Consider the following 23560-nt stretch of genomic DNA (forward strand, 5'->3'; position numbering starts at 1 on the left):
TTTGGCCATAAAATCGATACACTAACTTCCATATATTCTAAATGCAAAAGCAGTACTATCTATTCCAAAATCTAGATGACAGTTGTCCGGTTAATTTGAAATGAAAAAGCAATAATGAAAATCAACAGTCTATAACAAGAATACTTGGATGCTTAATCTAGTTGCTCTGAGTCTCTGCGTATAGGGCTGCAGCTAAAAAAGGTAAACCTCAACGAAGTAAAACCTAGAAACAAAACTCATCTAAGTTACTATGATAACAAAGATACAACCAGCCACCTAGTTCATCCTTTGTGCAGCTTCCTTAGCAATAAGTCTCTCCTTGGCCTTGGTTTTGGCCTGGGATTTGGATCCCATGATCCCACCTCCCCATTTCTTCCGGTACTCGTCGTACTTATCATTGAAGTTCGCCTAAAAGAGCAGACAGTCACAAATATAAGGGGGTCAAATGCAAGATTGATGCGAAAAACAACAAATCATGGGAATTAATGTCATCACACACCTTAATAGCCTCTAGGATTTTGCTAAATTCCATTTTATCTTCATTCTTAACCGAGGTAAGACACAAAACTGAAGCAGTCTTCTTGTGGACAATCTGAATGCAGGCCAACAAATATCAAATACTAAAACATATAGACATGTAATCAGGGTATCCAACAGAATATACGAATGCAATGCAACAATACCGCTCCAAGACGTGCTTTTCCCTTGACAATGCAGTATGGAATCTCCATCTTCCTGCACAAGGCTGGTAGCCAAACAACAAGCTCGATGGGGTCCACATCATGCGCGATAACTACCAATTGTGCTTTGTTCTGCAAAATTAAGATATATCTTGTTAAAGTACAGGCCGAAAAGCAAACAATAAAACCAGTAGAGAATACCACAAATCAAACCTGCTCAATCAGGTAGGTGATATGATTCAGTCCATACTTCACAACAATAGGCTTCTTAGACTCGACAGTCTTTCCTTCAGACTCAGCTTGAGCTCTTTTAAGAAGACGTTCCTTCTTTGCAGCTTTGTCCTCAGGCCTGTACTTGAGAAGCATTTTGAACAGGTTTGTCGCTGCAAAAATGTGTGCAAATGGAAATTTCTTATTAACTTGAGAGAGAGGGAAAACTACTCAGCCAAAAACCTCTTACAAGAGATTAAACAACCACAGCAAGGTAAATTGGATAATAGTTTCTAAATGACTACATATTATTATTAAAATAGATGATATAGCCTCAATAGATGCTACGATCTGGACAGCAATCAAACAAAACCACTATTGAAAAGGAATTTACCAAAATTGGGTAGCAATATACAGCTTCAAACAAAATGAGAGAAACAAAATATAAGCAGACAAGGAATGCCACAATTAAGCCACATCCCTGTACAATATGTCAACAGAATATGACAAAAAGCATTGCCAATATTAAGCATTATACCATACGGTCACAGATTAAATGTGCCATGACAAAACTTTCCAGTGGAAGAACAAAGAAGATGACCATGGAATAACATGCAGATACATTGAAGACATATATATATATATAGGAGGGGAGGGATAGAGCCACATTCTTAGACACATTATAGCCACATTGTAAACGAATTCAAGCAAAATTGTGGACTTAAAAGGTTGAATTTTTGTAGATATGATCTCCCCCCCCCCCCCCTATAGAGAACGTGCTCACAAAAATTCAGCTCATTCAAAAAAGTCTAACCTTAGAACATGTTCACAAAAAATTTGAACCGTTAGATGAAAAGTTTGAAAATGAACACTAATTTTTACATGGTTAGACATATCCAAATATCATAATTTTTCGTGAGAATGACCTTCATGGTGGGGATATCATCTCCACAAAAAACCAGACCTTAATTTATTTGTATGTCAAAATATGGCTATAATGTGCACATAATGAAGGTGGCTCTATCTCGCCCCCAGATAATATACATAATTAAACAAATTAACAAAGAAAGTCAGAGGCATTTTAGCCTTCGCGCATTATCAGTGTTTCATCTATAGCGCTTTGTGGAGCATTTAACCGCGAGGAAGGGGGGGAGAGGGGATCTTAATATTGCGCACTCCCTCTCATATAGGTAGCTAGGATGCAATATATTTTTAAATGAGGAATCCTTATATTCTACTAAGGCTGATCAATCCTATATTGTAAAGCATGCTTTGTCCTTAAAAACTGCTCGCTAAGCCTCTTCCCAAAATAACACACCCTACAATACAAATTAATTTTATAAAACTAAATAATACTCGAACAAAAAAAGAAAAATATTACCAAGGTTCTTGTCAAGGGTCTTAGTGAACTGATTCAAAGCAGGTGGAACCTTCAAACGCTGCTTAAGAATCCTCCTCTGTCGTTGAATACGAACCACCTTGGGCCATTTGACGAAACGATGAAGATCCTTCTTTGGTGGTAATGCTCCACCTATTCCAAACTGCTTTGCCCTCTTTTCAAACAATGGGTTCGTCACTTTCTCCTACACATAAACAACACAAACTTAATAAAACAATAAACTTATGATGAGTATAAAATCTTTAAGAGGTTTAAGAGGTTTATTACAACAGTTTTCTTCTTGGATGAAGTAGCTGGTGCTTTCAATCCTCTTTTTGGTGCCTGTAAATAACGAAAATGGAATAAATCAGTAACATTATACAAGGAACTGAGTTAGAGAGAGAGAGAGAGAGAGATGGAGGACTGACCATTTTTTGCAGACAAGTTTTGAGGTTGTGACTGCCGTCTAACCCTAAAACGACCAGGGCTTAATAGTGAGAATGTGAGAGGGCTATTTTGGTAAATTTATTTCAATTTCTCAGACCTAATAACCTACATCGCATTTCGTAATTCCGAATTCCGTTTCGACGTTTTGGGATACCGATATTTCCGAGATACTTGATTTAAAATGTATCTAATCCAATCAGCCAATTTGTCCAAAACCAAACTCCAAATTTGTAATCTATTTATGGTTGTTGTGTTTGTTTATGATTAATTACGGAGTTATAAGGATCTGTTCTCTCAAAAAAAAAACGAGTTTTACTGCATCTATCGTAACAGCGGTCGTTAGACAAAACCAAAGACTAAAGTAAACAATTGTGAAACTTCTAAAAAAAGTTAATGGGCTCATGGTGCAAAGTGGAATTTTAAGCCAAGTTGACTGCAAATGTTAGTTTGGTTTAATGTTTGGGTAATTGGCTGAATCCGCCATAATAAATACACATTGTTCTCCAACCGGCCATGCCATTCAATTTTGACTAATTCAACGGATTTTTGACCCTTTTGCCTTTCCATACTACACTCTCTCTCCTCCTGTCACACTCTCTCTCCTCTACAACACACTCTCTCTCCTCTCGTACTTCTGATATTGACATGCACAGTCATATTTATCCGTTAGATTCTCTTAGTGATACGTACCAGCGATTAATGACCATTGGATTTCAACCCAGCAAAAATGAAAACGGACTTTAGCTATTGTGGGATCACGAACCAGCAACATATGGATCTACTATCAACAACTTTTACGTTGTTTTTGTTGTACGAACATGCAACTATGTTCACCTCGATTTTTGTGCAAAAATATAAAAGTGTTTACAAATCTCCAAAACTTCCAGTTTTTTTACTTCATCTTTTTGGTTATCTTATCCTTCGTGATTTTGGTAAGGTTTTTCATGGAGGACAAGAACACAAATCTTGATAATGGATTTTTCTAAGGTTCATCATCTTGATTATCCTCTCCCTCTACGATTCTCATTGTTTATTGATATGTTTTGAACTTTGGTTTGTTGTCTTCAGTGTTGGTTTCTTTCTAGGTCGTCTTGGGTTTGTTTTTACGTAGTAATGTATAGAGTTTTTTAAGGTTTCCATAGTTGTGTTTACTATTTCCATGTTGATTTTGTTCTTGTTGCATGAAGTGAAGAAGTATGTAACAGGTGAGGTGAAATTGAGAGTGTTTGATGTGTATATTTTCTTAAAAGGATTCATGTGTCTTGTGGAAGGTTTGTCCAAGTGCATGAAATTGAGTTTTTGTATAATGTACTTGATGAACAAGTCCCTTTCTAGATCGATGAAAAAATTGACTACTTGAATATGATTCAAAAGAAAAAGAAGATAGTTGAGCAGTCATTGCGGTGAGCTTGGATTCAGTCACGGTTCCGCCAGGTTTTAGCAATGAAGACTCTGTGGATGCCACCGTAAGTGACACTTACATGTACCGTCAGCAACTTGAGTTTGTTTTTATATAGTAGTGTATAGAGTTTTTTTAAGATTTCCATAGTTGTGTTTACTATTTCCATATTAATTTTGTTCTTCCCTTATTCTTTTTACATTGAGTGAAGAAGTATGTAACAGGTGAGGTGAAATTGAGAGTGTTTGATGTTTATATTTTCTTAGAAGGATTCATGTGTCTTGTGGAAGGTTTTTCCAAGCGCATGAAATTGAGTTTTTGTATAATGTACTTGATGAACAAGTCCCTTTCTAGATCGATGAAAAAATTGACTACTTGAATATGATTCAAGGCGTGATACAAAAGCGTAAGAAGAAGACAAAGCGATCATTGTATGTGGTAAGCTTGGATTGCCTTTTCAGTCGCGGTTCCGCCATGTTTTAGCAATGAAGACTCTGTGGATGTCACCATAAGCGACTTGGGTTTCTTTTGAAATCCCACTTCCACTTCCAGTTCACAAATCACCTTATTGAGTTTTGGAAGTATGTTTTAATATATAGGTTTTTGCTTGAATCGATGTAATGGTATTTTGTGGTTTGTGAAACAGCCAGTTTATTGTGCTTGAGTGTCAGCATATAAACTGTTAATGTTCATATGTTTTGTTTGTGATTATATCAGGGGTACCCTTATGTCATTGTTGTTGTTTATAATGAGATAATGAGACCCTAATAGAAAGGAAAGAAATCTGGGTAGAAATCTGTATGGAAACTCAATAAGAAGAAACAAGAAAAAAATGCATTTAGCATTCACAAAACTTGGCTGGACGTGTTATTCGAAATGGAGGTAATTGGCAGCGTTTTATGTATGATATATCAGCAACTGAAGCCATAAACAAGAACACAATTAAAACTATCATGTTGACTTTAATATACACCTATAACTTATGTACAAAATAGTATTATCCAATAAAAAGTTAAACAAAAGTTAACTTTGATAAGTTTATTCAACCCTTTATTCAATATCAAGTAAAACAAAAGTGTAGCATTTAATAACACATATTAGCATCTCAGTTCCATATTTCACCATTGTTCCCACCCAACTCTGTTACAAGCTTGTCCGTAGTTCAATATTTAAAAAGTTTTCTTATACAAATAGCCAAAATGTTAGGATGTCCCACCCTTTGTAAAATGATCAGACTCAAAAGTTGCTGATAGTTAGTACATATGAATATGTCTGTACTAAGATAAACTAGTGAGATGAAGAATCTAGTTTGGGCAGGAAAAATCTTTGCCATGTGTTAGGAACGATATGATAACATTAATTATTCGCCGAACTGTTGAAGAAATGATGGTTTTTTTTACCTTTAACTGGCACGTGTCGGTAGTAATATGTTTGAGGGTATAAGGACGGTTGAGTGTTCATTTTCGGACAAAAAAAACCGCCCAAAATCCCTAATTTTCCGACCATTTCCAATCTTTGAAAAATGAGAAAGCTTAATTTGACTGTTCGTATGTCACTCGATAAAATGCATAAATTTTTCAAGACACTTACTACTGAAGAGAGGGAAGATTTTGAGAAGTCTTGCTTCGGTAAGTTTTTAAGCATTAATGAGAGAATGCACACCACTACTACGCTAGTGTATGCTATTTTGGGACACCAAGTAGGTAAACTTTGCTACCGAATCGGTAAGAAGGATTTGGTGTTTAAGAAAAGTGATGTTGCTCTTATAATGAGTCTTAGTGTGAAGCCGGTTTCTAATTCATTCTACACGGCAGACATCAAGATCTCATCCCAATTTCGTGCAAGGTTTTTTAAAGGAACCACGGTTTCTGAAATAGAAATATTAGAAGCTAGAAACTTGGCAAAATCCAGTGTTGGTGAAGAAAGTCAGAATGATGTGTTTAGGTTGAATAGGTTGTATATACTGTTGCAAGTTGTGCTTCCAGGATCTGCTAAGACAGTTGATGGGAGGTATATTGATCTGGCCGAGAATTTAAATGCATTTGATAGCTTTCCTTGGGGCACACCTCTGTTTGAAATGTTGGCAGAGTCTTTGGAAGACATGTATAACCTGGTGAGTGTTAGAAAGGATTCTTTTCGCAGTTTATGGTTGTTTAATTTGTTTTGTTATTTGAGTATATCTTCACATCCCATCTCTTGCGGCTCGAAGACAAGTTGATGGTAGGTTTCCCAGAATACTAGATTGGGTAGACTTGCCTTCTAGAAACATATATCTACATACTTATCAGAAAAAGCTTCAGCCTCTTAAGGGGAAGACAGTGGTGTTGGAAAGTCTAGATCTTTCTGAAGGAGAACTAAATGAAGAAGTGCTAAAGGATGCTTTGGGGCAAAACCCATACAAAGTGGTGCGGCGAGTTTGAGGGGACATACAATAATGAGGAACTTTTTCAAAGACAGACAAAAGTAATTAAAGGCCTTGTAAGTAACTTGTTTTCTTTTGACATTTGAAGTACTCACATAAACTTATAATGTTATAGAAGTTGTAATATGATAATGGAATTACAAATGTTGTTAGGACCCATGTTGTTAATGAAGCACTGATAATGTGTTGTTATTGAACTGCATGTTGCAGCATTATTTCATATATGAGACAGTAATATGTTATGGTACCATGAGTGAGCTATTGTTAAATGATAAGAGCCCAAAACTGTAGTTTAACCCTTTAACAATATTTATACTAATTATGTAATTAATAAGTAAGAGTTAGTACTGTTATCGTGCTTTGTGTCTTTCAGGTTTCGGAGTTGAATAAATATCAATTCGTTACTAAGTAGGCGCTAAAAGGAACTAAAGTGATTGCTATGAAAGTGCTATGAAGAAAGCCCAAATTTCATGGAGAAAAAGCCCTTAAAAAGCCCAAGTCAAAGCTGTTAAGTGAAAGTCAAACCGGATTAGAAAGCTGAAGAAAAGTCAACAGAACTTCAAAAGGTCATATCTTTGGACTCAGGCCTTAGAATTAGGCCCATTTTATATCAAAATGACCGGCTCAGAAAACTCTTTCCACTGGTCCAGGCTTTGACTCGATAAGAGTAATATAAGTTGGTGAAATCGCGTGCTACAGTAATACGACCAGAATTGAAAGTCTTGGATTTACCCAATTGGGTTATAGACTTGATTTATGGGTCTATAACCTAGCCTAAAAGTCCATGCACGAAATTGTAACCTAACCCTCTCCTATATAAAAAGGGTTAAGGCTAAAACAAAGAAAGCTACTCCCTCTTTAGTTTAGAATAATTTAGGTCTCTCTCTCTCTCTCTCTCTCTCTCTCTCTCTCTCTCTCTCTTTTGTAGTTTAGTTTAGGTTAGAATAATTTAGTTTGTAGCCTCCATTAAATCCTTCAATAAAAACCCTTAGTTTAATATTCAATTATTGTCTTTTTAATTTAATGTCTTCATGTTATTGTTTTGATATTGTTCATCCAATGAAACTAGGCTAAAAACTCAATTAGAGGAGGTTAAAGAAGTCATGTGAGGATGATTGCTTGTTAGAATAGTTGTTATTTAGAATAGAATTTCAAGTTCATTATTATGAGTGTTTAGAGATAAACCTCATAATGATGAACTAGAGTTTAGAGCCACCATCAAAGAGATTTGTGGTGGAGCTAAACTCTCATGCTAGTGGAACCTTGATTCGAGAGGACTTGGTATTCACTAGGGATCAATATTTGATTCGATGACTAACTAATAGCCAATCGAATTGCATGGTGGAATTTCCCTCCTCTATGTTCTTCCAATTCATTAAATTCACCTTTTAATTGCTTAGTTAAATTAGTTTAATTCATAATTAGTTTTAGTTTAAACAAATCACAACACTACTCTCATTGTTCTCACCATTGTTCCTTGTGTTTTATTAATTGAATTCACTTATGTCTTGCTAGTTTAAGAGTGGAACGATTCCGTACTCTATATATATTGCATGAATATATATGTGAGAGTAGGAAATAAAAAAATTGATACCATAAGAATGATGTTAGAGCAATCTAGTTGAGTTTTTACGGGTTATCAAATGGTGTCGCTGCCATCTTAGTGTCGTTCAAGACAAGAATTCAATTGCTTGAATTCAAAGGGCAATCCCCCATTCTCTACCCACCCACCCTTTTCATTTTTCTTTCTTTTTTCTCATATTTTTGTTATTGTTCACTGTTTTAAGCACAGAGCGCGCCCGCCCTCCCTTGTGTTTACGGAATCACAGTGAAGAATACTGCAGTAAAGGTATTTTTAAATTTCCAAAGATTCGGAAAATTTTCAGGTATAATATTTAAGGTTCTATTGATTTATTGGAATATTTTTAGAATTTTCCTAATTATTTTACCTTGTGAACAAATACGATCTTTACATTGCTGCATTTCAGTTTTCAAACCATAAACTCTTGAAAAACAGATGAGTAAGGTTACTTAGGCAGTTCCAAAAATTCTAAACTTTTTACAAGAGTATCTATCCTAAGTCAGGAGTTTTCAGTAAAACTTTGACGAGTTTTTTATTTGTTTTGACCTCCTAACTAGTGGATTGTTTCCAGTGTGTTTCTGCAGTTTTGCAAACACTTAATTTCTGGAACAACAGTCGATAAGGAAGGTTTGTAGAACTCCAATTGCTCTAAACCTTTTATATGAATACCCATGATCTGTCATGAGTCTCCAGTAAAATTTTGGCGATTTTTGGCTCTGTTTTGATTGGTTAACCATTTAGTTGTTTGTATTGTGTCCGAAAACTGTTTTGCAAACTTTGCAGGGAAGTAGAAGGACTTTCATAGCTTCGATTGTTCTGAAATTTTACAAGCTACTTACTGGACATCTTAGCAACCTACTATAAAAATTTCAAATTTTTTGGAGAGCGCAACCCGCGCCCTAACAAGGCAAAGTTTGAGCACGACCCGCGTTTAAAACACTGTAACTCGAGCTAGGAAGGAGCGCGCCCCGCGCTCAAAACACTGTAACTCGAGTTCCTCTTGAGCACGACCCGCGCCCTCTTCTGTACCAGCCCGATTTTCACAGGTTAGTCCAAATTTCCATTGCTTCAAGTTATTCAGTGTTTCTAACTTGTTAATTACACTGAACTCGCGTATACAAGATGCTATTCAAACGCTTAGCAAGGAGGCATTTATGTACTTTTTCTTCCACTCCTCGTTTCTTATGTTAGAGGAGTTTAATTCTAGTATAATCAGACTTCTTTTTCGTAAACGTCAACGTACATGCCTATCTAGAAATTTATAGTTAGAGTTTCGTTTGGATATTAATTGTCCTAGAATATATTTTTAAAACCAATATGGCATATCAATATGTAGACGAATAATCATGTGATTATTATGTAAACCCTTCACCATGTTCATGTTGCGGTAGTCCTTACCATTGGGCTTCTCGTTGCCTATCATACCAAGAGTTTGGACCTACTATAGAATATAATAATAATTATGAGTCTCAATTTTCAAATTTTCATAGTAACCAATACAATCAAGAGTTTTCTAGTCATCCAAACTATACATGGAGTCAACCTAACCCAGCACAGTACGAAATCAACCAGAGTTACTCAAACGCCAATAACTATGACTATCAAACACCGTACCAACCAGAACCACACCACCAAGCTTCCCCTTCGCTAACAACATTTGATAAAATAATGGCCCAAAACAAAATAATACTTATGAACCCACAACGGACAAGATTGATGGTAACCTCACACCCACCCACTAGCTCGCCACCCTTCCCAGACCAAATTTCCCAACAAATAGCCAACAATGGAAAAACATTTAGAGAATTAACAAAATTCAGAAACCCAAACTATGCTTCAGAATCTAGCCAAAATGATTTCCATGATCCCCTCACCTAACACAGAACTTTCAACCTTGCTAGAGATCGACACACAAGTAGAACAACCTATTCCCATAACCAAACCATTCGACCTAGTTAAGACCTGCCATGAATTTCATGAACCATTACCTTCCCATGACCCTCCCATTAACCATTATATTAACTACACACACAACTTGGATGAGAAAATTCTTGAAGACGACTCTGTAGGACTTGTTTCAGATGACCATGATGCCATTGAGGAAACTTATATTGTTTTAGAGGGCGAGAGTGAGAAAATAGAAATCAACAATTCTAATATAAGGCATGAACAAGATAATGTGCAGGAATTAAAGGAAGTAACATCTTTAGAGTAATGTGAATCTAAATTTAGTTTGGCAGCTGAGGAAATAACAATGGAAAACATAGATGAAATTCTTACAGATAAAGCCACGAACCACAACTTTATAGATTCAGCTAAGCTAGATGAAGAATTCTATGATTTCTTAAGAGCATGTGAGGATCCACCAACTGATGAACCATCAACTAACCACCATCCACCTGAGTTTCCACCTCCTACAATCCAACCATCTAGCATAACTAAGCCATCCATTCACCCACCATTTAAGAAGAACCTCGAATTTGCACTTGAACCTAATGCCTCAGAGACCCTCTATAATTTTTTTAACCCTCACGGTGAAGAGTGTTTGCCTAGTACACAATCTCATGAGTACACCATTCCTGTAGTTGAGAGCCAAGCTTTGACCGAGTGTTGTGAGAAACCTAGGTTGTCTTATTTTCCATCATCTAAGCCTCATGAAAGACATCAAGATCCATACTTCATTCCTTTCTCACTTAAAATATCACTAATTCATCTTTTGGGTAATTCTAACTCTTTAAAACAGCTATAACATAATGGTTTGCATATGTTCTTTGATGGGTTGCATAAGTTTTCTTTTATTCTTCTACATAATTGCTTCCAATTATACAACTTCATTCTGTTTGGGGGTGCATTTAGTATCATGTTTTTATGGCTAGACACCCAACTCTTTCGGCTATTAGTTTATAGTTGACCACGCATCATCCATTTTTTGTCACCCCGGTTCTTGCTTGTTTGGGGGTGTGCCGATCTAGGAATCGACTTAAAATGACCCCACATTAAGTCTAGGGGAATCTGACTTTAAAAGACCCATATAATTTCTTGTAAAATACTACCTTAAGGGAGTATAGGCCACAAAAATTTTCAAACTTCAAAAGAGTTTCAAATTTTGTTTGGGGGTGGCGTATTTTGGTATTTCATTTCAAATCTTTTTGCCACCCTTTACTTATCATGTTTACTCCAGTAGAGTTTGTGTTAGTTAGTACATAACAATTTAATTGTGCTTCATGTTATCATATCTTCTTTACAATATTTCTGTTACAAGTACTACTAATTTTTGCCACGTTTCTATGATAAATTATTTTCTTATCTCTTTACACTTTGAGGACAAAGCATTCGATTGTTTGGGGGTGGGATAGAAACATTTGCAAAAATTAGGCACTTTTAGGATGTAAATTACGCACTTTTCTTTATATAAAAATAAAATAAAAATCATAAATATTGTTTATACTAGGCACTTATTAATAATAGTATTGTTCCCTTCTCCATGATGATATTAGTCTAGACACTACACCAAAAGAGGCGTTTACCAACAGTTATAACTGTTACTTATATTTTTACTAACGCTTATATTCGTTAGCTCTGGGGTGTTACAGTCACTTAGGCAAAAATTACTAACGGATATATCCGTTACTAAAATTAATTTTACTAATGGATATATCCGTTACTATAAATATTTGTAACAGATAAATGTCAATCAAATTGGTCGTTTATAACGGATATAAATGTGAGTAAAGTTTTTGGTGGTCAGTAGTCACTAACGGATGCATTTGTTACATTTCTAATAATTAGCGGGAAAAATGATTTGGTATGTCACGGATATATCCGTTACTAAATTGTAAACTGGAAAAAAAAATTATTTTCGGGATCAAATTGTTTCCACCCCGCACTTATAGCTCTAGCCCGGATCGATTATTCCATCTTACATAATATATCACACTCCACAACAACAAAAGAATAACAAGAAAAACCAACCAATTAAACTTTATAGAAACAAATCCACCAATCCAAATCCCAATTTACATAGAAACAAAGCCTCCAATCCACCCAAATCCCAATTTACATCAACATAAAAACTAAAGCTAAAGAAGTTTTCCTACTTCCTTCCTTGATTCATTTCAACGACATATATAAACAAACATAAACGAGCAAAGTCACGTTTCATAATCTAGCCTTTCAACATTCCTCCATATTATCTTCAAGTAAAGAGAATGATTTGTTTAAGTAGGAAATGAAGCGAGAGCACATTTAAAAGGCTCCACAGTTGCAGCAAAACAACAACCTGCACAAAGGATAGCTTTTGGCCTCAGAAAGCATTTAAGAGAGAAATCGAAAAAATGGCAACAAGCAATAACCTCTCAATAGGCAATACAATTTGGGTAAACGCCAAAGCAAAAAACTGTTTTAATACCACTTACCTACCCTTGAGCAATCATTCTTGTAAGAGTAAGAAAACTTCTGCATCATATCTAAAGCCTCGGCATATTGTCACCGTTATACTCCAACTTAACCCATGAGTACTTGCATTGTAGTTTCTGAAAAAGAACCCAACACAAAACCAACCCCTAACAATCACAACACAACCAAAATACTAGTCCGTACAACATAATAAGCATATAGGTTCTAGTTGTATAGTTTCAATACATAATGGTATTCTTGCTAATCTCAAACATGTAGAAGGAGCTAGGTGAATAAATAGCAACAAAAGGAGGGATTAGTAATAAGATGACAGAAGAGAATATAACAAATACCTTCCCCTACTACGCTGTGCATGCTCTCTCTAGACGGACATCACAAACATCACTTCACGGGGAGGTAAAGGATTGCAACCCACTCTGCTGCATAGACCAGTCCAACAAAATCTTTAAACCAGTAAAACTTCGGCGCTTATCGGGTTTTATGCTTATAGTTCAAGGTGTATTTTGTGTGTGCCCATTCAGAAAGAAACTCGGTACAAATAAATACTGAGACCAATTTTTAAGCCACTTTTAGCGGACATATCTATATCGAAGGTAAATGTGAAAGTCCGTGAAATACCTTGCTATATTAACCACATTCAAGAGAGGAAAGGAAGGATTATTTGACGGTGCAAATGTCAGTATGTCTGAACTAGAACTGGGTGAGAGCAACGGTTCAAGCCAATTGCGTCCTCATATCCTTGCAACATCAAGCGGAAGCCACCTAAGTACACAAATTTCATTAGTTATCGAAAAGAAAAAGGGGACGGCCGTTATGAAAATGGCATACGAAGCTCTTGGATGCATTTGCTAGTCACTTCTGGTGAATATAAAAGAAATGACAGAGTTAACTAATGTGAAGATGGTCCAAAGAAGCAAGAACAAGATACTATGTACAAGAAGTTGCATGCAACGATTATACAATATCTGCATAAGCTAAGAAAATATATTAAACAAACCCACCCCCCAAGAGCAAGTTCAAGAGGGTATCGATTTCTAATGAACCCAAGAACTACACATTTGTCTTTTGCAAACCAAAACATATTTAAGGCTATCTGACCACTTAATTAAGAAACCTAAATACCCTTGAGTAATCATTCTGTAAGTGTAAGGAAATTTCTGTGTCATATCAAGCCTTGGCATATTGTTTCTATTGTACTCCAACCCATGAGTACTATCATTATATTAGCACCAAAGATTAATTCAATATTAAAATATCCAATTCAGCTCCAACAAGAGAATCCTTTTTCTACAACAAACTACCCACTTCCATTCAGGAACCCCATTTTTAATATAACTAAGCTTGCAAATGATAAGATATTAAGTAGAGAACTTCCAAATACCTCTATCAAGTTTTAACTTCCAGCAAGAAGGCATGTACAACCAATATAACTTGAGTGAAAATAAACAACCAACCTCACACTAGAATTCACGAGATCTCTAATTTCTAATTCGACTTACTAAGTAATTTACTTTGAAGGTGCATTAATACACTACTTAGGAAATCCACACTAGCTCCTTTGTGACTCACCACTTACTAAGAAACGAAACACTAAGATGCAAAAAGAAAGATGGGCGCATCTAAAATGCATAAGAAATACACATACACAAGGTTGACTCTCTACAATGACATTCGCTATATGGAAACATATATGTTACCTTAATAGAATATGTGAGATATGAAACCTCCATTACTATGAGAAAGATGGCAGAAATTATGTCTTGTGACCAATCTTGTCCATTTTCTTCGACCAAACTCTGTAGAGCAAACGAAACATTCATGGAGTAAGGATTTCAGACACTAACAACTGACACAATAACATGCAAATAAATCGAACTGGAAAGCCAGTAATTAGTACATGCCTAAACTCAACACTAAGGCTCAACAAAGTGGAGGATAGTCAGTTAGTCACCCTTGAAGTCTAAAATTTGCGCACAACTAACACAGACTCAAAAAGGGAAAAGGAAATAATTTAAGGCTGTGATTGTATCTTTACCATGGAGATGTCAGGGGAATTTGAAAAAACATCGGTAATTTAATTAGTGTCTATATGGCAAGAAGTGATCCAATCTGGGAAGAAAAGAAAATGAAGCCATATATGATGGAGGTATATAGAGTAGGGCACTGTTAGAGGCATAGAATAACAAAGAGATTCTATTCACAGGAAGATAAAGACATCTTTCAATAAAAAAAAAAAAGATAAAATAGAACAAAATAACGGGACAAACTGTCATTCTAATAATTTTTTGAGGTTATCCATATTCCCAAATTCTATATATGTATGTCCGAAACTATGCTCAAACCAAGCCTCCGCATCATAAAATTTTACTCTTAATGCAATTTTAAAAAGGAATTGCCGATTAAAACATACTTTGAATACAATAATATACACCAATATATAGATAGCAAAAATTATCAACTCAGATATTACTCTTTGAAACAAGTGTTACTCTGCTTATGATCTGGTTGAGTTATCAGTCAATGTCACATCTAATCCCCATTTGCTACTAATCCAGGCAATGAAGGACCATAACTTGCATCGAGGATTTCATTTAAACCGATTTTCTTAGGAACCTTTGTTCTTATGACACCTCACAAAAAACCTTATTTGAGAGTTCCCAAATCTCTTGGGAAACTTTTGAGATGCAACTACCAAGTTAAAATTAGAAGAAATTGGATCATGAAGTTTCAAGACTATCAAGTGTACCATGTCAATATAGACATTACCTACTATGTCCTAACTCACACCACCTAGTAACCTCCTTCAAACTTGGAGTCACTATATCAGCCATTGAGAGATGGCGAGAAGCTCCTCCTTGCAATACAGGTCTACAATGTTAGATTGTGAGCCCTGCACAACCTGAAAATGCACAAAAATGCTACTCATGTAGTTAATTTCTTGAAACAACACCTCTAGTTGTATTAAATGGATGGGTAAAGCAGTGGATCAGCTCTTTGCAGTCATGTTGACCCACTGGAAAGTAGAAAATAAAGCCACTTAATTGTTTAATAAGGGGTATATTCATTAGGATATTCATGGTGCCTTAGAGTCTTAGGTGCATATATAACATATAAACTGTCCAACATGGGGAAGACCAGCCAACACATGTTCAATTTATAGCCACAAAAGTATAAAATAAAATCAACCATCAAATGTTTATTAAGGGCGTATTCCTTGAGACTCTCATAACCTCGTAACATATAAACAGATTATCTTTGTCATTATTATAATGTTCTAATAATTCTCTTCACTGTTTTTATCTTTGTCATGATTATAATGTTCTAATAATTCTCTTCACTGTTTTTCCCTAACCGGAATATCACAAAAAAACCTCATTCATTTTGTTAAGGAAACAAAGTCATTAAAGTCTAATATACACATGATACATCAAAACAAAGACAAAGAAGCTCTAACCCCAAATTGTTAAACCAATAAAGATTTAACTTTTACGCCAAAGTTAGACTTAGCTCAACAGGGAAACTATTGCAAAACCAGTAGACAAACACCCTTCAATAAGTAAACACTACAAATATGAGATAAAGGAAAAAGGAAAGGAATTTATAATCGAAAACACATGATAGTTTACTAAAAGTCTTCTCTCAATAATTTAAAAATCACTTGGAGAAAAATCACTCTTTAAAAAACCTTGGAACAAAAAATAAGAAATTAAACCACCGTATTACCAAATTTGAAGAACACGGATAGAAAAGAGAACGAGAGGGAGCTTACCTAATCTGCTGCTGCAATTGGGAATAGCCTTTAAGAATGCTTCTCCATGCCTAACAAGATGCGCCAACCTCCTGCTGGAACTAGTTGCTCGATCGAGATCCAGATTCTAATTACAGCGAAATCCGAGATCGACGGATTTCCATTTCGGTCAATTGAGAGAGAGAGAGTTTACCGGGGAGCGATGAAATTCATTGTTCTAACTGTTAGCTAGGGTTTACAATGAGAGAGAGAGAGAATCAAAAGGGGGAGATGGGTGCCTACCCAAAAATTGCCCGCTTCTTTCTTTTCTTTCCTTTTCGCTATTTCTTTAATTGGTTTATTACTTTACTCACGGATACAAACGTTATACAATACCGCACTAACTGTGACCAAGTTAATCAAAATTATTAAAATTATTATTTGCGATATTTTCTAACGATTGTTTTATTTACTAACGGATATTTCCGTGATAATTTGGTAACATATATAACAATTCTATCGATGTAAAATTAGCTTTGTTAGAAAATTGTAGTTTTGGTGTAGTGCATACCTTATGGAGTGTACATGATAAAGATAAATGCTAATTTGATTGTGTTATTAAAAGCTTTCCCAAGTCACGGACTATGATCCTCGAAAGTGATAACAAGTATATAATAACAAATATCACAAAGTTCGATTATATTATGCTTATATTCACTTCTCGGTATCAAGTGAGGATGGGAGTCTTGCAAAGGCTGGACCAAGGTGCTAAAAATTGAGAGGACCTAGCTACTCGCCCTTCACTAGAACTCTAGAAGAGTAGTATTCTGTTTCTTTTGCACCAAGGTGCAAAGAATTGAATGTGCCCTCTTGCCTAGCAACTTGTCACTTTCGCTTGAATGATATTCAAGTTTGGGCCTCAACTCCCTACAGTAAATGTGAATGTCCCATTGGATATAATGGAAATACACACTCCCTTCCTAGGACAAATTACCATTGAAACGCGCTAATCTACCTAAAGATTGGAAGGCATTTTTTTCACACGTAAGACAATTCCCAATGTAGGAGGAATACAAGAGAAGCAATTCACAAATAATGAAGCTTTCTTTGTTGAAGTACAACACGTTCATTAGGTACCATATATTATTGCTAGAGTTAGTAATTCTCACAGACTTCAAGTACTTTCTTATCCCACTACTCTTAAGTACAAGCTGCAATTTTTGCTTCTTATTGGTATTATTAGCAACTTACTCTGATGACTAAGAAGTATGGTAATAGGTATATACTCATAGTACTTGCACCTTTGTTCTAGTCCTATAACCTCATCCACTTCTACTTACCTTAGTTTTCCATAAAGACCAGAATATATCGCATATAGTAACACAAATAAAAATGAAGAAACTCATACCTCCCATGATGCTAAGCTTTTCATAAAGGAAGGAAGAATCTCATAATCATCCTTGGACAAATGGATTACCGCTTTGGTTGGGATATCCTTGGAGAAAGAAAAAAGAATCTCATACTCATCCTTGGATATAGTACTACTACCTGCCAAATTTCACACCACTGAGTGTCAAGCAAGCAAAAATAAAATCAACTAATTTATCAAACTACAAATTAGTTTCAACAAATATTCCTTTTCACTAACCTTCAGAGGCTAAAGTAGCAAGACAAACATCTGATAGGCCAAGACTTTGTAAACTCAATGACATTGAATTTTAAATTACGTCAAGGAATCACAAAGCAGATTTCACTATATATAGCAATATAAAAATCAATACTCATTTCAATAAAAAAGATACATAGGGTTTTCTTCAAGTCTCTTCATAATAGAACCACGACCACACGAGAAATCTAGTCCATCTTTAGTAGAACTAAACAATTTCGAGTCCACCCCAGTCGGCGTCTTCAATCCCACATCCTCTTCTTCATCCTCAATCTCAACTTCTATCGCCAAAAAAATAAAGGTCATTACCAAATAACTCAAACACTTAAAAAAGAGACAAAATTTTAGAAAAAGCAAAAACGTATACCAGGAACATAACCAAAGTCCATAAACCGGTCTTCGATTTCAAGCAAATCAGTTTCATTCTTCTTATAAAGTTCATTACAATGACCCAGAAGTTCTTCAAAAGAAATAGTACCAATTGCCATTGATTCGATCATGGAGCACAATTAAAAAAAAAAACTTAGAAATTCGCTTGATGGGGTTTGGGTAGAAGAAAAGAAAAAAAAACGTACCAGGTTTATTTCCTTCTTCGTCGGCGAGGGTTTGACAGAGGAGACGGGGAAGTGTTCAATGGAGGCTTGAAGAGAGAGACGAGAAGGGGAAATGATCGGGCACAATTTTTTTTTCTATTTAATTTAATGTTGTCCGTTAGTTCGAATATATACCCTTTCCGGTCATTATTTTAGTTGTTTACTAACGGACACAATTGTTACGCACATTAAAAAAATCGGCTTTGATAATAATTAGAAAAATCAATTGAAATATACTAACGGATACCAACAAACCTCACAGTTATGTCCGTTAGAAAGGTAGTAACGGATATATTCGTTACAAATGAAAATTTTGCTCTGTTACAAAATGGCCCTTATGGTGTAGTGAGAAATCTCACGTAATACTTGAATTAGGATTTAATTTTTGAAACATAGATTAATATATAGGTAATAGTTATTGCATATTTTCATGAATATCTTGCATGAGCATCTTTGATTGTACTTGACAGTATTTTTCTGAGACCCAGGTTAGAATACTTAATACATATCATGTGAGCATCTAGCCTAAAAACCTTATAAGAGTGAAATATCTAAGTGATGACACAAAGGAGAAGTAAATTCCGAGTAGAGAAATCACACATCCACTTGCTTGATCACCACACCATATCCTAAGCGAGAATTTAGGCCCTCTTTGGATCGATATAGCCAGAAATTCACACCTATATGAAATTTATATCCGCTAGTCGCCCCACTGAGTTTTTCTTTAGCTTTTTCATAAACCACAAATCCTTTACCCAATAAAACACAATAAAAAATAAAATCAGCCTACCTATCTGGATAAGTCTGAGAAATGGGATGACTGAAGAAAAGAGAAGAGAAATGCAAACAAAAATTAGTTAGTTGCTTCAGAAAAGAAAAAGAAAAGAAGTTTCCATAAAAAAAAAGAAAAGAAAAGAAAAACTCCAAAAATAGAATAAAAAGAGTAAAAAAACCAAAATAAAAAGGCTAAGAATGAAAACAAAATGTAGAAACAAAATAACAAGGTTTTCTCTAGTTACATAATATGAAGACCCTATTTTCTCGGAATTGTCTTTTTGAATATCTATTTCCTTCCTTCTTTAACCAATACATGCGCCCCGTATCACCTAATAAAGACTTCTAGCTCAATTATGAATAGGTTGGTGTGATAGTAAGTGGTAGATATGTTTGATTGATCTCGGTTTCCTTGGATTGTCATTGAGATTGTGAGGAAACGTGTCCCCACTGCACACTGGAGTTAGCAAACTTGAGTGGAAAAATCAGAGTGTTATGTGTTTTGACACATTCTTGGGAGAACCTACTTAGGCACGCTACCCAAAAGTTTCAGAAACGGACCTGCCATTGCATTTCATATCATAGTTCATTGTATAGTTGTTTATCTTAAGATGATTTGATTATTATGCATATATTACTTTAAGTTTTAGAATGATCATTCTTGTTTAAATACTAGTGAGATGTATAGATCATTAAGATATAAATAAGGAAACAATAGTTTTATTTCTTAGTCGTTGTAGTATAGATGAAGTTTGTGAGTACCTTCACTGGAAAACTCTCACGAGGCTATAACTCGTCCACTAGGGAATTCATAGTGGTTTAAGGTCTTGTTGCATATGGTCAATGCAATCGCACTCGGCAAAACGAGATTAGTTAGAACTCTATTTTTGGTCACTTATTCTAATTTCTCATATTTGCTTGAGGACAAACAAAATGTTGTTTGGGGGTGGTTTGATAAGAGCCCAAAACTGTAGTTTTAACCCTTTAACAATATTGCTTTAGACCAATTATGTGATTAATAAGTAAGAGTTAGTACTGTTATTGCGCTTTTGTGTATTCCAGGCTTCGGAGTTGAATAAATGTCAATTCGTTACTAAGTAGACGTTAAAAGGAGCTAAAGTGATTGCTATGAAAGTTCTATGAAGAAAGCCTAAGTTTCATGGAGAAAAAGCCCTTAAAAAGCCCAAGTCAAAGCTGTTAAGTGAAAATCAAACCGGATTAGAAAGCTGAAGAAAAGTCAACAGAACTTCAAAAGGCCATATATTTGGACTCAGACATTAGAATTAGGCCCATTTTATATCAAAATGACCGTCTCAGAAAGCTCTTTCCAATGGTCCTGGCTTTGACTCGATCAGAGTAGTATAAGTTGGTGAAATAGCATGCTACAGTAATGCGACCAGAATTGGAAGTCTTGGATTTACCCAATTGGGTTATGGACTTGATCTATGGGTCCATAACCTAGCCTAAAAGCCCATGCACGAATTGTAACCTAACCCTCTCCTATATAAAGAGGGTTAAGGCTAAAACAAAGAAAGCTACTCTGTAACGCCCGTATTTTAAAAATACGTTTTTATCTATTTAATTAATTAATTTAATTATTTATTTTCAAAATTCGCTGGATTAAATTCGAGATACGTGGGCCTGGTTTTTGGGCCCGAGTCTGTGTTGGGCTTGGGTTTCGAACCCAAGTATATAAACACATTGTTCTAGAGAATAGGATTTTGAAGATAATAAAATAATAAAAATGGAGGCAGAGCTAAAAACTCATTTGCTGGAGCGTTGGAGCGCGATGACTCGGACTCGGAGAAATTTCGTCGAGCTGTTCATTATTGTGAGTAGATATTTTATAGAATTTTTTTTATTAAAGTCTAAATTCTTGTTGGTTTGTTTTGGTTGAAATCGTGTATTATTAAACTTGAAACTCTGGAAATTTTATTTGAACGGCATGAACTGCGACACTCGAACTTAAACCGTCCGAAACTTTGTTAAAATTGATAAACCGTCATTAGTTATAAACGAGTAAAAATCGAAACTATGTGGTATGGACTATTGAAAGTTCATGAAGTTAATGGCGTAAAGCCCTATACCAAGAAATCTTGAAGACAATCTTATGTAATTGGTATGGTGGTTTTGTTTTTGTTGTTGACCGAGGATGGGGTGTAGACTTGGGGTGAGGGTTTGAGTCTTTGTTGGGGGGCGGTTGGGAGCTTGGAGAAGTGTAAATGGCGTCGCCCAGCAAGAGAACGACCTCCTCAGGTTTGAACTTTTGATGTCGAATTGATTGGTTGTGGATGTATGATTGAAGTGGGGTAGTGTAGGGCGTATGAGGCTGTCGAATGGGTGCTGGGAAGCTTGGTGGAAGCTCCCAAGACTTGTTAATGGCGGCTTGCCCAAACCAAACACTGCAGTAACACAGTTTGAACGTTTTTGTTGATATTGTTGTTGTTTGGGTTTGATGATGATGGGGTAGTGTAGCGTGGGTGTGGGGGATGCAAATGGGGGTGTTGGAAGCTTAAACCAGCCATTAATGGCGGCGTGAATTTTGAGATCTAGATTGGATGAAGGATTTGGATTCAAGAATTTGAGGGTTTCGACTTTGTTAATGTTGTGGGGGTTTTTCCCCTAAGTATTTTCGATCTGGTTTGGAAGAGTGGAGATTAGAGATGGTGGTGGCCAGAAATTTGGGCTGCTGGTGGTGGAGGAGAACTGTTGGAGAAGAGGACGATTTGGGCTTGGGCCTGGGTCGGTTTCTTTGGGCCTAAACCTTTTGTTTGGTTGGGCCAAAATTCTAATTTCATGTGGGCCGGATTCTATTTTAGATGGTTGGGCTTTAGTTCTAGTTCTTGGGCCCTAGCTTGTTTTGTTTGGGGCGAGACTAATTTGGCTTAGCCTATGGGCCAGTTCAGTTGATGTTGGGCCCGGTTTTGTTTTAAATTTGTGGACCAGTTCAATTTAAAGTTTTGGGCCAGTTTCTAATATTGCTTGGGGCCCGTCCATAGGACTTAAAATAGATCTTTTTGGGTCTTTAAATGTTAGACTTTCGGGTTCTAAGGTTTGGGCTTGGCCAGTTAGGTCCGAACCATTACCTTGGTCATGAGCCCATGAGCCATGCACATTGACTTTAGCCATGAACCATGGCTATGACCCTGAACTTGTCGAACATGGAAACGATAGTTTGACTTTGACAATGACAGTTTGACTTTGACCATGACGTGTTGATTTTGACGTTGACCATGATGTGTTGACTTTGACCATGATGTGTTGACTTTGGCTTTGTCCATCGACCGTTGACTTTGACCATGCCAGTTTGACTTTGACCATTGACATTGGACTTTGACTTTGACCCTGATGGGTTGCCTTTGGCTTTGACCATGATGTGTTGACTTTGACCATGATGGGTTGACTTTGATTTTGACCATGATGTGTTGACTTTGACCATGATGTGTTGACTTTGACTTTGACCATGATGTGTTGACTTTGGCTTTGACCGTCGACCGTTGACTTTGACATTTGATCGTTTGACTTTGACCGTTGACTGTGGAATGTTGACTTTTTCCAGTTTTTCACATATTTAAGAATATGGACAAATATAGTAATAAAATATTGTCGAACATTATATAACGTTGTTTGTCATTATCTAATTATGATTTGACGTGAGTAGTGTGTAAAACATATATATATTGGGCTTTGATTGTGGATTGTAGATCGTTTTAATTGTGCTACATTTTATGTTGTAAATTGTATGGACAAATCAAATGTTGAAATGTGGGAAGTCGATATAAATTTGGTTGTCATTATCTAATTAAGATTTGGCGTTGATATTGTTACATTATATAATATGTTGATATATATATATATATATATATATATATATATATATATATATATATATATATATTAAATGCAATAGTTTTGGAGGAATAAATGTATAAACGCTCCATTATTATATTTATGAGATGCTAGTAGAGTATTTGTGGATATTTCCACGGGGTGTGAAGTAGCAATAATATATTGGCACGTGAAAAGAATGAAATTGGTTATGAGATATAATTGAGATATTTCAAAATATTGTGGTTTAGTGCAATAAGGTATTTGACCTGCGCATTGATATAGTGGAATGTTTATGAGTCATAAATGTATGACACTGAATAAATTACGAATGAAAATCCTAGAACCTGACTACCACAACTCATGTGATCATACTGTGTGGTATGCATGTGATATATAAGATGTTGTATATATAAGATGTTGATTGACCCATGTGTT

The 23560-nt window shown here is 35.7% G+C and overlaps 2 protein-coding genes and 1 long non-coding RNA gene across 4 annotated transcripts; all 3 read right to left on the reverse strand.

Moving 5' to 3' along the window:
* Positions 1-3046, reverse strand: LOC147515294 (large ribosomal subunit protein eL8y-like). 2 transcript variants are annotated; one of them, XM_086586608.1, is made up of 7 exons: positions 2697-3046; positions 2557-2610; positions 2272-2473; positions 894-1063; positions 684-812; positions 500-592; positions 1-408 (listed from the first exon to the last, which is right to left on the reverse strand). In XM_086586608.1, the coding sequence occupies exons 1-7, from the start codon at positions 2697-2699 to the stop codon at positions 277-279; spliced, it is 783 nt and encodes a 260-aa protein (XP_086442734.1). In that variant the 5' UTR covers positions 2700-3046; the 3' UTR covers positions 1-276. The 2 variants fall into 2 exon arrangements, with proteins under 2 accessions (XP_086442734.1, XP_086442742.1); XM_086586616.1 differs by having other exon boundaries at positions 2560-2610; positions 2697-2764.
* Positions 3047-12055: 9009 nt separating this feature from the next.
* On the reverse strand, positions 12056-16643 carry LOC147515295 (uncharacterized). Its single transcript, XR_015213408.1, has 4 exons — positions 16304-16643; positions 15301-15433; positions 12534-12706; positions 12056-12397 (listed from the first exon to the last, which is right to left on the reverse strand). It is a non-coding gene; the product is annotated as an uncharacterized LOC147515295 (long non-coding RNA).
* A 1020-nt stretch (positions 16644-17663) lies between these two features.
* LOC147515296 (uncharacterized) lies at positions 17664-18427 on the reverse strand. Its single transcript, XM_086592860.1, is given in 4 exon segments — positions 17664-17805; positions 17873-17978; positions 18062-18208; positions 18295-18427. Coding segments are annotated over 4 exon segments (528 nt in total).
* Between the last annotated feature and the right edge of the window lie 5133 nt (positions 18428-23560).

Source organism: Coptis chinensis, chromosome 2, assembly GCF_015680905.1.
Source record: "Coptis chinensis isolate HL-2020 chromosome 2, ASM1568090v1, whole genome shotgun sequence".
In the NCBI taxonomy this organism is placed as follows: Eukaryota; Viridiplantae; Streptophyta; class Magnoliopsida; order Ranunculales; family Ranunculaceae; genus Coptis; species Coptis chinensis.

Coding starts and splice junctions, on each gene's coding strand:
- LOC147515294 (XM_086586608.1), bottom strand. Junction 2,474..2,556: donor CATCCAAGAAGAAAACTGTT/GTAATAAACCTC, acceptor GTTTATGTGTAG/GAGAAAGTGACGAACCCATT. Junction 1,064..2,271: donor GACCCTTGACAAGAACCTTG/GTAATATTTTTC, acceptor ACATTTTTGCAG/CGACAAACCTGTTCAAAATG.